Source organism: Lepus europaeus, chromosome 6, assembly GCF_033115175.1.
Source record: "Lepus europaeus isolate LE1 chromosome 6, mLepTim1.pri, whole genome shotgun sequence".
Classification (NCBI taxonomy): domain Eukaryota; kingdom Metazoa; phylum Chordata; class Mammalia; order Lagomorpha; family Leporidae; genus Lepus; species Lepus europaeus.
The window spans coordinates 86,921,986-86,936,810 of NC_084832.1; the positions used below are offsets into that span (position 1 = coordinate 86,921,986).

The 14,825-nt window shown below is 39.1% G+C and overlaps 1 protein-coding gene across 14 annotated transcripts in view; it reads left to right on the forward strand.

Moving 5' to 3' along the window:
* The window catches only part of ZMYM2 (zinc finger MYM-type containing 2), a 108,042-nt gene that overhangs the window by 73,561 nt on the left and 19,656 nt on the right, over positions 1–14,825 (forward strand). For all 14 annotated transcript variants that reach the window (XM_062194509.1, XM_062194513.1, XM_062194506.1 and 11 more), the window contains 4 exons: positions 5,484–5,649; positions 6,218–6,252; positions 13,454–13,583; positions 14,285–14,400. In XM_062194509.1, coding sequence (XP_062050493.1) covers positions 5,484–5,649; positions 6,218–6,252; positions 13,454–13,583; positions 14,285–14,400 — 447 coding nt within the window. The remainder of the gene's footprint in view (positions 1–5,483; positions 5,650–6,217; positions 6,253–13,453; positions 13,584–14,284; positions 14,401–14,825) is intronic.

Here is a 14,825-nt window from a genome sequence, read left to right on the forward strand (position 1 = left end):
CAACGGCAAAAGGAAGACCTTTCTCTCTGTCTCTCTCTCACTGTCCACTCTGCCTGTCAAAAAAAAAAAAATTAAAAAAAAAAAATTAAAAAAAAAAAAAAGAAATAGAGAACAAATGGATAGGAAAATTGTAAGTATGTATACCCATGTATTAATCAGAAATGAGGAGTTGAAACTATCTATGAAATATAAAAGACTGTCAATATAGACCTTTTTATCACTTATTGAAGGTAATATATACTTCTGTTTAGCTGGTAAGTTGGATTAGAGTTTTTGAATTAACAAACAATTCTTGATTTACCATGATACAAGGAAACCATGCAATAGATGATGATGTACTATTTTTTAAATTGGAAACTTATGTCAAGCTTTACTAAATATTCTCTCATGGCTGGAGCTAGGCTGGAAGTTGGAGTGGAATTGTTTTCTGGTCTGGAATGGTAGTCATTTACAATGCTTTTAAATTTTCATCATAATTTATCTCAGTTCCAAACATGTTGCATGAGTGGATGTCAAGGAAACAAACAAAGAAAAGTTCACAACCTTCCAAAATTTTGATTATGGCTTTAAGCATGCATTTATTAGTATTGAATTCTTACTCTCCTTTTCAGCCTGAAAAATTTGGTTTCCATTTGTAAATTGGCATTAATCTTGTCCTTTGTTGTTTGGATAAAGAGAAATCATCTAAATTTGTTTTGAACATTCTGGAAGAAAGGAGCTTCACGTATTGTTTCTGCAAAAACCAAGTGTCAGTAATTACAGAATGATGAGGTGATTTGATTGTTCAGATTCTTTTTGTGAAATGTTTAGTTTTATGACCTTGACCTTCTAAATTCTTATATAAGTTGACATATTATATGCTAAGAGTTAGTGTAGTAGTACTTGGAATAACTTGAATTTATGTTTTTGCTATTAAATTGAAAGCCTTCTTACAGTATTTTATTTTCATTCAGAGTTTTATTCCTTAGTCATTTATGGTAACTCATTTTGTCTTTCCATTTTCTTTATAGCTTAGTATACAGGATAAAATTCAGGTCTTACTCTTTCTGTTATTAGATGGCATGGGGTTGGGGTGAGAGATAGTGAAAATGCTCCCATCCACTGCTTTACTGCTCAAATACCCATAACAGCAAATGAGGGACCATACTGAAGCCAGGAGCCAGGAGCCAAGAACTCAATCCCAGTCTCCCATGTTTACTGCAGGATCCAATCTACTTGAGCTATCACCTGCTACCTCCCAGGGTGCACATTAGCAGGAAGCTGGAGTTGGAAGTGGAGCGGGCACTCTGGTATGAGATGTGTGTGTTCCAAGCAGCAATTTAACTGCCATTCCAGGTAGCTGCCCCGAAGCCCAAGTTTTGCCTGGAGTTGTCTGCTTTGAATCCTGTCTCTTTTATATTTGACCTTAGTTATTTATCTTTTTGGACCTTAATTCTCAGTACCCCCCCCCCCCCCCTTTAAGATTTATTTATTTATTTGATAAAGCAGAGTTACAGAGAGGAAGGGGGAGGGGAGAGATCCACTTTTTTCCCACTAGTTCACTACACAAGTGGCCACAATGGCTGGACCTGGGCTGATCCAAAGTCAGGAGCCAGGAGCTTCATCTGGGTCTCCCATGTATGAACAGGGCCCCATGTACTTGTGCCATCTTCTGATGCTTTCCCAGGCACATCAGCAGGGAGCTGGATTGCAAGTGGAGCAGCCAGGACTTGAACCGGCACCCATATGGGATGCCATTTCTGCAGACAGCGGCTTTACCAGCTATGCCACAGTTCTGGCCCCTCCAGTACTCATTTTGAAGAGCCGTTGTAAAAATTATAGGGAGGAGATATAAAGCATTCGGCTTTTATATCGGATTCTTTGAGATAGTTTCATTACAGGTTTACTTTTGCTTTGTTCTTCCTCTGTTCAGAATTATGGTCACTTCCTTTTTTTTTTTTTAAGATTTATTTATTTGCTTGAGAGGCAGAGTTACAGACTAGAGAGAGAGGTTGTCCGTCCGCTGGTTCAATTCCCAAATAGCCACAATGGCCTTAGGTGGGCCAACCTGAAACCAGGAGCTTCTTCCAGCTCTCCCATATGGGTGCAGTGGGCCAGGTACTTGGGCCATCTTCTGCTTTCCCAGGAAGATCCAGAAGTGGAGCAGCGGGACTTGAACCAGTACCCATATGGGCTGCCACAGGCAGATGCTTAACCTACTACATCAATGTGCTAGCTCCACTTCCATATTTTTTTTTTTTTTGACAGAGTTAGTGAGACAGAGAGAAAGGTCTTCCTTTTCCCACTTCCATCTTCTTTATTATTATTATTACTATTTATTTTTATTTACTTATTTGACAGGTAGAGTTACAGACAGTGAGAGAGAGAGACAAAGAGAAAGGTCTTCCTTCCATTGAATCACTCCCCAAATGGCTGCTACTGCCGGAGTTACGCCAATGCGAAGCCAGGAGCCAGGTGCTTCCTCCTGGTCTCCCATGTGGGTGCAGGGCCCAAGCACTTGGGCCATCCTTCACAGCCTTCCCTGGCCACAGCAGAGACCTGGACTGGAAGAGGAGCAACTGGGACTAGAACCTGGTGCCCATGTGGGGTGCTGGCGCCGCATGCAGAAGATTAACCTAGTGTGCCACAGCGCTGGCCCCCAATCTTCTTTACTTATGCTTTTGTCTCTTCTTTGAGAATAAATTATAAAAAGAAAAAAAAAAATTGGATCCTGGAACATTTTTTTTTTAAAGATTTATTTATTTGAAAGAGTTACACAGAGGAGTGAGCGGCAGAGAGAGAGAGAGAGAGAGAGAGGTCTTCCATCTGATGGTTCATTCCTCAATTGGCCACAATGGCCAGAGCTGCTCTGATCCGAAGCCAGGAGCCAGGAGCTTCTTCTAGGTCTCCCATGCGGGTGCAGGGGCCCAAGTTCTTGGGCCATCTTCTACTGCTTTCCCAGGCCATAGCTGGGAGCTGGATCGGAAGAGGAGCAGCCGGGACCCGAATCACTGCCTGTATCAGATGCCGATGCTAACAGGCTGGGCCTTTAACCCACTGCGCCACAGTGCCAGCCCCTCTTTTTTTTTTTTTTTTAAGATTTATTTATTTGAAAGTAGAGTTAGAGAGGCAGAATCAGAGAGAGAGAGAGAGAGGGGTCCTCCATCCACTGGCTCACTCCCAAAATGACCACAGTGGCCAGAGCTAGGCTCCAGGAACCTGGAGCTTCTTCTGGGTTTCCCGTGCATGTGCCAGGGCCCAAGGACTTGGGCTGTCTGCTGCTACTTTCCCAGAGCATAGCAGAGAGCTGGATCAGAAGTGGAGCAGCTGGGACTTGAACCAGCACCCATATGGGATGCTTGTACTGCAGGCAGCTACTTTACCTGGTATATCACAGCGCCAACCCCCTTGGAATACTTCTGTGGTGATTTCTAGAGCAGTTGGGTGGTAAGAATTTACATAGGGACTTTATACTATGGAGTAAAATGTGACTTCAGTTGTTTAAGTGCTAATGTTACTGAGCTTATCACATAATACTACCAGCAATGTAAAATTTGGGCTCCAAGGTTTTTTTTTATAAGAGGTGTAATATCGGAATCACTGAATGGTTGTAATTCATGTTACAAATCTTCATTTAACATCTATTCAGCAGGAGACATGCCTGTCTTGGAGGTGGGAAAAAACCTGTGTTCTAATCTTCGGGTGTATTTGTTATATAAGACCTGTTTGCCAAAATGGTATTTGCTGACATCCCTGACTAGGAATTTCGATAGTGGTGGTTTATTCATGGAATTTGTTTGAGACATAAAATGAGATTTCAAAATCTACACTATGAAATTTTAGATTTATTTAGAGTAATAAAGGAAAAACCACATCCACAATTAGTATGCACTACAGAATGCTTAATATTTATTACTTTATCAAAAATTTCAAAGGTGGCAGCCAAGCCAGATGGTAGTTTCTCAAAGCATAGTGTTTTAAATGAATCACATCTTTTTGTCCCTTCACTGATTATGATGTTAAGAAATAGTAAAAATGAGCAAAAACAAAGGAAAGTGGAATTTCTAAAATGCAATATGTGAATGTTAGTGGGTTTTTCCCCCCCATATTAACATTATGTTCTAGTTAGGGCTGATTCTTTGCCTAGATGTAGGTCAAATTGGTTTTCTTAAGATAATTATGATTTTTAAAGAGACAGAAGAGGGAGAGATCTTCCACCTGCTAGTTCATTCCCCAAGTGGCCACAACAGTCAGGGCTTAGCCAGGAGCTTCTTCCAAGTCTCCCACATGGGTGGCAGGAGCCCAGACACGTGGGTCATCTTTCACTGCTCTCCTAGGTGTATTAGCAGGGAGCTGGATTAGAAGTGGAGCAGCCAGGACTTGAACCAGTATCCATATGGGATGCTGGTGCTGCAGGTGGTGACCCAATCTGCTGCATCACAGCAGCACCCCCCAGAATTGGTCTGTTCTTAGATAGCCTGAGAAATCTTTATTAATCAGAAATTTTCAATGTGATTGTAGTCAACTTCCATGAGTATATCATTATGATCTAAAATTTTTAAAATAGTGAAATGTTATCAATTTGATCTACCGATGTTCTTTTATTTATCCTATCTTTATAATGCTGGCCTTTGACTCCTGGTAAAAATAGAAAGGTACTTTGTCAATTAGATTGATTCATTTTGCACCTACTTTTATTTATTGTTGATTTTATTGTCTGTGCTTCATATTCTGTTTTTTCTTTTTAAAATTTTTTTTAAAGTTTTACTTATTTTTATTTATATGAAAGGCAGAGTTATAGACAGGCAGAGATAGAGAGGTTTACTTCCCAAATGACTGCAATGGCCTGAATTGGGCTGATCCAGAGCCAGAAGCTTCCTCTAGGTCTCCCACATGGACTCAGATGTCCAAGGACGTGGCCCATCCTCTGCTGCTTTGCCAAGAGCATTAATTAGCAGGGAGCTGGATCAGAAGTGGAGCATCTGGGACTCAAACTGGTGCCCATATAGGATGCTGGCACTGCAGGCCGGGGCTTTAACCTGCTGGGCTGCAGTGCTAGCCCCTATTTTTTTTTTTTTTCTTTATCAGATATTACATTTGCTAATATGTGATAATAAATTGGAGAAAATAGCTTTTTTTTAAAAAAGTAGATGGAAGACCTCTCTCTCTCTCTGTGCAACTCTGACTTTCAAATAAATAAATCTTTAAAAACAAAAAAAGGAGGGAGGGAGAGACATTTTTGCTGTTTCACTCTCCAAATGGCCACAGGGCCCAAGCACTTGGATCGTGCTTTGCTTTCCCAAATGCTTTAGCAGGGAACTAAATTGGAAGTTGAGCCGTGGAGACTAAGAACTGGCGCTCGGATGCTGGTGTCGCAGGTGACAGCTTAATTGCTGCACCATAGTGCTAGCCTCAAAGATAAGCTTTTAGAAGAATCTTTTAAAATGGTTATACATACGTAATATTTTAAATCTTCTAATGTCTGAAACTTTTTTTTTTTTAAGGCTGCAAGATGTGACTGTTGTAAATCTCAAGGGACTCTAAAGGAGCGAGTGCAGTGGCGTGGCGAAATGAAACATTTCTGTGATCAACATTGCTTATTACGTTTCTACTGTCAGCAAAACGAGCCCAACATGACCACTCAGAAAGGACCTGAAAACTTACATTATGGTGTGTAATAAATTAGGTGTAATTGAAAAACCCTGTGTATTAGTCTTTATTTTCTTAGTTTTGAATCCAGGGCATTGATAGTGTATAGTTGATTTTGGAGATTATTTAACAGCAAATTCTTCCTTAGATTCATTGGATTCTCTGGATTAAGTACCCTATCTGATAGTTTTATAGATGCATTGCTTTTCCTTTTATTTCCTTTTAAAAATTAAATACTAATTGAAAAACAGGGCCTGAAAAAAACATTTCATTTTAAATGGAAACCATTTTTAGCAAGTTGTATATGCTCAGGATAATTGGGAATAACAACAGCAACCCTTAAAAGCTGTAACTTTTTATTTAAGAACTTTCAGAAGGGGCAAAATGAGGAAATGGTTAATTCTACTTACTTAGTTCTGTGTTTCCAAACTTTATATTCCAATTTGAGATTTTTTTTTTTTAGTTAAAATAGTTTGAAATATTTCCTTCAGTAACATTTGTTAGAAAGCACTGAAATTTAATTGAGAAATAGAGATACAGAAAATTCTAAGGAAAGTGATGTTTGTCTTATTTTAAATTTGTTTTTTAGATCAGGGTTGTCAGACGTCCCGAACCAAAATGACAGTAAGTATTGCTTAAATGAAGCGCTAAATTGTGATTTTTATAATATGATAAGTAATTAGTTTAATTTGATCTGATTATAATTGTCAAAGTATTTTACTTTCCTGTTTTGACAGTGGAGGTATTCAGTGGAATTGTATTAATATCAGAGGCTTTCATACATGCTAGCTAAAATAAATGTGAATAAATTATAGCCTCTTACATGGAAGTGAGGCATCTATGTAGTATTTGAGTTGAAGTTCCCATAATAGATGCATCTTTGTGACAGTAGGAATAGTATGAATGAAATGGTTGACCGTTATCTTTTCCTAGGACAAGCTTAGAAGGTATCACTGGTAAAAACAATTGGAAATCGACTGAAATAGTCTGGGTCACATTATTAATGGCTTTATACATTCATTTCTCAAGTACAGCTCTGAAGATCTATTCTAGCAGCTAGGATTCATGAGTTTTCAAATTTATTTAGTGTTTTGTGTAATACATTAAATTCTGCTTTTATGCTAGTATTTTAAGAGTTTTTGGGTTGAAAGTTGCCATATATATGTATCATTACAGTAGGTCTTTTGTCACAATTCTCAAAGCAGTGAGGCACTGCCTCCTCTCTCTCTGTGTATGCTGTGCCTGAAAGTCATCACCAGTATCGAAACATTGGTATATCAGGCAAGGGAGGTCATTCAGGATCACTTACAGCAACACAGAAAGCATGTGGGGCAGCTCTTGTTGTGGCTATGCATTAAAATCACCGAGCAGGATTGTAAAACCTTGAGATGCCTGGGCCTGAGCTCAGAAATTCTGTATTTTTGAGAAGTTCTCTAAGTGATTCAAGTATGTAACCAGTATCACTAATATAGTCAGCTCTCTGTATCCACTGGTTCACAGCTACTGATTGAACCAATATAGGATTGAAAATACTGAGAGGAAAATAACCAAAATGGCAAAAATGAAATCTTGAAATTGCCATGAAACAAGCATGATGCTGAATCCAGCGAACACACCCTGCTGCAGCCTCTGCCATCAACCCCTCAGTCTCTCCTCAGCACTTCTTTGAGCAGTTTGCCTCCTCTGATTTGTGTGCTGTGAAGTTAGGCCTACAATGTTTGCATCTGCACTGAGCATGTACAGACATTTTTCTTGTTATTATTCCCTAAACAGTATAGTGTAACAACTAGTTACATAGTATTTGCATAGAAGTAGGCGTTATAAGTAATTTAGAGATGATTTAAAGTCATGGAAGGATGTATAGATTCTTTGCAAATGCCATACCATTTTTTATATTAGAGACTTAGGCATCTTTGAATTTTTGTATCTAAGAGAGTTCCTGGAACAAACTATTCAGCCGAGTTATCCCACTTTAATACCAGACATTTTTATCCACAGCAAAGAGGATAAATCATTATTCCTATTTTGTGTTTTTATGCAGCCATAAGTCCAACCTTGTTTCAAAGATGTAAGCTTTTGAACAAAACTTTAAGAAACTCCATCTCCCAGCACAATGTTAAATATTTTTTCCCTATATCAGTTGAACCACATTACAATGACAGAAAGATGGAGGGTGGGTACATTATTAGTAGGAAAGGAAGGTCAAGTTTCCATTGCAGCTGTGCCCTTTGTCTTATAAAGCCCTCTCTCATCTTTTCTTTGTAAACTTTGGTATCTTTTAGTTCCCCATCCACAAACCTCAAAGGATGAGAGAGTTTGGCTGCATAATTTTTTTAAAAGATTCATCTATTGGCTGGCGCTGCGGCTCACTAGGCTAATCCTCCGCCTGTGGCGCCGGCACCCCGGGTTCTAGTCTCAGTCGGGGCGCTGGATTCTGTCCTGTTTGCTCCTCTTCCAGGCCAGCTCTCTGCTGTGGCCCGGGAGTGCAGTGGAGGATGGCCCAAGTCCTTGGGCCCTGCACCCCATGGGAGACCAGAAGAAGCACCTGGCTCCTGGCTTCGGATCAGCGCGGTGCACCGGCCGCAGCAAGCTGGCCGCGGCGGCCATTAGAGGGTGAACCAATGGCAAAGGAAGACCTTTCTCTCTGTCTGTCTCTCTCTCACTCTCCACTCTGCCTGTCAAAAAATAAAATAAAATAAAAAAAAAGATTCATCTATTTTTTTAGAAAGAGTTACAGAGAGAGAAAAGAGAGGTCTTCCATCTGCTGATTCACTCCCCAAATGGCTGCAATGACCAAGGCTTGGCCAGGCTAGCTAGGAGCCAGGTGTCCCACGCGGGTACAGGGGCCCAAGCAATTGGGCCATCCTCTGCTGCTTTCCAAGGATCATAAGCAGGGAGCTGGATCAGAAGTTGAGTAGCCAGGACTCAAACCAGCACCCATATGAGATGCTTGGGCTGCATACGGCAGCTTAACCCACTATGTCACAGCACTGGCCCCTGGCTGTGTAATTTTGAGGAATTTACTTTGCTATTTTTCTTGTGTTTCATTATTTATACAATAGTGATGACCACCTCAGTGTGGTCATATAGTAAATAATAAACCCACAGTAGCTGTTTTGATCCAGATCTCATAGACACAGTATGCATAGGGGTTAAGAACAGTGGTTTTGACCTTTGATGAATTTTTTTGAATCCTAATTATAGAATTTTAGGTCTGTGACCCTTGCCAGTTTGTATAATATCTGAGCCTCAGCTTCCTCACATATTAAATGAGAATGATAAGAAGATGTACCTCTTCAGATGTTAGGAGGATGAAGTAATTGGTGCTTTATATAGTCCCTTGCATATAGCAGGTACTGAGCAGATGGGATTTTTTTTTACTATAATTTTCATTATTTGTGATCCTTCCACAGTTTTGAGCATAAATCCTGCCTATTAACTAGCAGAAAAGTAAAAGTACCCTGAAACAGAGTGGAGTCAAAGTGAAGGTTTTCATCAAGTAGCATAGTTAATTGACATGATGTAATATTTGCAGAATGATAAGAAGTATGATTTTGAACAATACCAGGACATCATGATTTTGGACATCCCATCTAATTCTTTTTTGTTTGTTTGTTTGTTTGTTTTTACTTTATTTTTTGACAGGCAGAGTGGACAGTGAGAGAGAGACAGAGAGAAAGATCTTCCTTTGCCGTTGGTTCACCCTCCAATGGCCACTGCGGCCGGTGTGCTGTGGCTGGTGCACCGCGTTGATCCGAAGCCAGGAGCCAGGTGCTTCTCCTGGTCTCCCATGAGGTGCAGGGCCCAAGGACTTGGGCCATCCTCCACTGTACTCCCGGGCCATAGCAGAGAGCTGGCCTGGAAGAGGGGCAACCGGGACAGAATCCGGCGCCCCGACCGGGACTAGAACCTGGTGTGCTGGCGCAGAAAGGTGGAGGATTAGCTAGCAGGGAGCTAGATTCGAAGTGGAACAGCCAGGACAGAAACTGGTTGGTGCCCATAAGGGATACTGGCAACTCAGGCCATGGCTTTACTCACTGAGCCACTATGCTAGCCTCAGCCCAACCCATTATTAAATGGGGATATTATTTTCCAGTTCAAAGTTGCCCAGTGCCCAGTTATAGTAGATACTGGTTGTTATGTTATTATACAATTAGGAAAATTGAGACTTAAGAGATTGAGTCACTTGCCTGATGTCATGGTCCAGTAGCATTAAAACCTAATTACCTGGCTCATTTTTCAGGACTGTGTGTCTAGTAGCTGATGAAGTAAGCCCATCCTAATGCCAGACTGGTTGGCCATATTTATGAGACAGCTTGTAAAAAGTTTTTTTGTGTCACTCTTTGAGACATTTTTAAAAATACACAGATGAGGTTTTTTATAAGTACAGTTGATCTTACTCTTCATGGATTCCGCATTTGTGAATTTGCCTACTTACCAAAATCCATTTGTAACCTTTGAATCATTGCTACACTTTCACAGATGCGCAGAGGAGTAAAATTTTGAGAGGTTAAGTGTGCATATTCCCAGTGAGGTATAGAATCTGATACCATACCTTGTTTCATCTCTCATCTTATGAACAGTTGTCCTTTTTATGGTCTAATTAGCACCATGTGTTTGCTTTTCATTGCACATGATGATTTTGCTGTTTACCTTGACCCACAAGTGTGGTGCTGAAGTGCCTTCTAGAGTACCTCAGTGCAGGGAAGCTGTGATGTGCCTTATGGAGAAAATGTGTTAGATAAGTGTCATTCTGTTATGGTGCTGTTGGTGTGAGTGTAACATCAATGAGTTAACAATATAGTACATCTGGAAAAAGGAAGAAGAAATTTGCCAGTTTGTATACAAACCTGCTCCAGATGTTGAGGTATCATCTCTAGTGTGTGGTGAAGCTAATTATGGCCAATTTTTTTAGGTTTATTTATTAAGTTGAAAGGCAGAGTTAGAAACAGAGGAGAGAGAGATCTTCCATCTGTTGGTTCACTCCCCAAATGGCCACAATGGCCAGGGCTAGGCCTATCTGAAGCCAGGAGCCAGGAACTTCATCCCAGTATCCCATATAGATGGCACGGGTCTGGGCACTTGAGCAGCTGGGACTCGAACCAGCACCAATATGGGATGCTGCTGTTGCAAGTGGTAGCTTTACCCACTATACCACAATGCTTGCCTCACCAATTTTTTTTTAAAGTTTTATTTATTTACTTTGAAAGTTAAAGTTAGAGAGAGAGAAAGATATCTTACATCCACTGGTTCACTTCCTAGATGGCTGCATCAGCCAGTGTTGGGCCAAGCTGAAGCTTGGTCTCCCATGTGGGTGACTGGGGCACAAGTACTTGGACTAACTTCTGCTGCTTTTCCCAGACCATTAGTAGGGAGGTGGTCAAAAGTGGAACAGCTGGGACATGAACTCGGTTCCACATGGGCTGCTGGCCTTTCAGGTGGCGACTTTACCTGCTGTGCCACAGTGCTGGCCCTGGATTGTTGCAAATTTAAATAAGCTTAGTGTACAGCATTGTTGTGAGACTTTCAGCTCACAATATTACCCAGGATTAGGAAAATGTTAAGTCATCTCCGCAACATTGGCTAGTTCACATATTTTACGGCAAAAGGTGTGAAAATACTAAACTTGAAGGTGAGGTGCTAATCAGGGCACTATGGAAGAATAACTGTTAAGTGTTATACAAGAAAAGGATGTATAGAAAAACTATTTCAGTGCTATTGACAGTGGTTTGTTTTTACAAGGTTGTTGATTAACAAACTTGGTGGTCTCCAACATCCCTGGCTTTAAATCATTCAAATACTTTAAGTTATTGAAAGACTGTGCAACCTTGCTGTTTGGACTTTTAAGTGCAAATTTGTGATGATACATAGATCTCAAAATCCATGAGCACATATTTCATTCCATGAGAGGTGGGACAGACAACCTGAGTGTATTTGGCATACTTTGAGATTGATAACAAAACTACATTGTCCTAGAAGTTGTGGATATAATCTCCATGGTGAAAACTTTGCCTTTATGGTTTTACTACTGGGTAATACCTAAGTTTGTTGCTGTGAAGACCCAAAATACTCATCCTAATGTAGTTATTTTCATGCCTGCAAATATGATGTCTCTTATCCAGCCCTCGATCAGGGCACACAATGCCAGGGAAACCACCATGATGGACTACTGAAGTCAGTCCTATGTGCAATGTACTGATTATGTTGACACAGGCTATGAGGAGTGAAGCAGGCTCCAATCCGTAACTGGCCACACTGAAAAATTTCCATGACTAGAAGATGTTACAGAGACCATAAAAAGCAATGTTAAAAACAGATGTATATCACACAGAAAATGAGTGGAGAATGCTTTAGCTATATGAAGAAAAATGATAATAGAATTGAATTCTACCTTGGGGAAAAATTGTCAATGACATGGGAAAATGTGACCTTATGCTTAAGGACAACCTCACATTTAAGCATCACTGTGACAAGCTTTACCATAAGATAGATACTTAAAAGATTTGAGATGGAGCCAAGCAGATAAGGATAACACAGTTTTTAGAGCCAGTATGTGACAGGAAAATCATTGATAATTGTGAACGAGTTACAAGAGCCAATTCTACCAACGTTTTCTTTTGTTCTCATAGTGCACTCCTAGGTTGAGAGTTAAAAATGTTTTATAAAACTTTAAATGCTTAATCTTTGTTTAATGTATTTTTTCAGGACTTTGTTTTACTGTGTAGTATATAGTATATGTACAGTTTTGAGTCTACTGTGAGTACTGTACAGTATACACGTGCTATGTGTGTTGTTGGTATGCATGTACTGTATGAGTATAGTATGTGTGTGCTGTATGTGAGCCCTGCTTAGTATTTATACACTATATTATCTGTATACAGTGTGTGTGCATGATGGAGTTCGAGTTAATATCATTAATTGTATTTAATCTCAATACAGTACTGTGTATTGCACAGCAATGCTGTAATGGGAATATTTTATTATAAAGCAATTACTGCATATAATTATTTGTAAAAACTACTAAATAAAGTGTCTTTAAATAGAAACATGCTTCTGTGTTGATCAGTTGATGAAAAGGTGGCCAGAGGTTCACAAGAAACCTAGCTAACCCTGCATTTCTTTTTAGCAGTGGTTCAGTATTCTCCAAGTTAGTGTTCTGGGTGGTTATATAGGACGTAACTGCTGTGAATAGTGAGGACTCACTGTGTTAATATTTAGTACCTATCCTTCTCCCATATCAATGAATTGTATGGAGAGTACCATACCTCTAGTTTTACGGACAGACCTTCAGCTTATTTCAGATTTTTTTATTGTGTTTTTGTTTTGTTTGTAATGCAAATAAAACTGCTGTGAACCGTGTGTACAGTGTTTGAGAGACTGTTTCTGTAGGACTGCAGTTGGCTCAGTCACAGGAAATATACAAATTAAAGTTTGGTAATACTTTTGGTAATTCTTTAATTTATAATTTTTTTAAATCTTTTTTTCCAGTAGAGGGAGCTAGAGTATCAGCCATAATGTGAAAATTTTTTTCTTTCTACAAAAGTAAATTTAGAAGAGCCTTCTTATTTTCACAGTTCACATTTGCAGCCTTGATTTTGTGCTTGAAAGATGACACAGATCTAACTACTTTACCAGTAGTTAGGAGAGATTCAGGTTGACCCTACCAAATTAAGACTATGGTAAACATAGTGACAGTATCATGCTTTGTTTATCTCTTCAACTTTTTCGTGTTTCTTTCTTATACTTGGAAACTACATATTCATTAGCACCAGGAAGTAATGAAGATTAAAGGCAAAATTAAAAACTTTTCTTTGCTTCTCTGTAGGGTTCAGCACCACCTCCTTCTCCAACACCTACAAAAGAGATGAAGAACAAAGCGGTTCTTTGCAAACCTTTGACAATGACAAAAGCTACTTACTGTAAACCTCATATGCAGACCAAATCTTGTCAGACAGGTAAATTAGGAAAATTTGACTTCCCATACTTCCTTATATTCCTTATACTTATGCCTAATTTAATTAAATAGACAGCTTTCTTAAGTGACAGGTTACAGAATAGATTCCTTTGGTTGTTTTGACTTTTGCCTTTGATTTTTGCTTATCTGGTTATAGATATTACCTTGAGAATATTGCATATAATTTAAAATATCAATCTCTGATAAAGGCCTAGAATACAGATGATGTCAAAAGTGAAGCAATAGCTATCAAAAATTTCCTTGGGGTTAATTACAGTGTTCCCTCTGAGAAAATCATCTCTTTATGTGTGATCTGTAATGATAACAATTGTGTTTCCTTCCTATCGGAATGAGATGAAACAATTTAGATATGTATTCTATTCAGTTTACAGTGTTATCTTTATTCTAGTTTGAGTAAATAAAACTTTGTAGGGGTGAGGAAGGTGCCTGTCACTATATAATGTTCTAAAGAATGTTTTCTTTCTTTAAGAAAAAAAGCCCAAATTTTATTTGAGCTGTCTTTAAGTTAGAAAAATTGCTGTTTTCTGTTCTGTTCTGTTGTTTTAAATGATCTAATCTTGTAAAAGCTGGAGTTCTGAAGTGTAGTTAATTTTTTTCTTGGTTATCAAATTATTTTAACATTGAGTAGCTGTGTATAAATGCTAGTTGACTGTTTCATGGACATGTGTATTGTGTTTTTAGATGATAATTGGAAGACAGAATATGTTCCAGTGCCTATCCCTGTGCCTGTGTACATTCCAGTACCTATGCACATGTACAGTCAGAATATTCCTGTTCCTACTACAGTTCCTGTTCCTGTAAGTCTGATTTTAAGCTCTTACTCATTTTGAGATTTATTTGGCACAAGTGGGAAAACAGTGTGTGAGTAGTTGGGTTTATTAGCTTAGTGAAGCTTGTAAAACTGTCTTTTGCCTTTAACAGCTAGGTCTGGTTGTATCTCTGTTGCCTTGATTGCTTAGTGTTTAATCAAGTATATGTTTGTCCTTGAGAATGAAGTTTAGCAGATGTCTGCGTTTTCTGTATGCATATTGTGTTTTATATTTGAGCTCATTTTCAAAAGAAATAGTTGTGAAGGTATGAGATTTAGAACTGAAGAAGAGAATAATATTTCGTGTAAAAGAAAATTACATTATTCCATCCCAAATCACTTAGGATATTTATGTGTCAGAACATGGCTATTGTAGGCCCCTGTGGGAATGAAATTCCTCAAAAATTCTTTTCC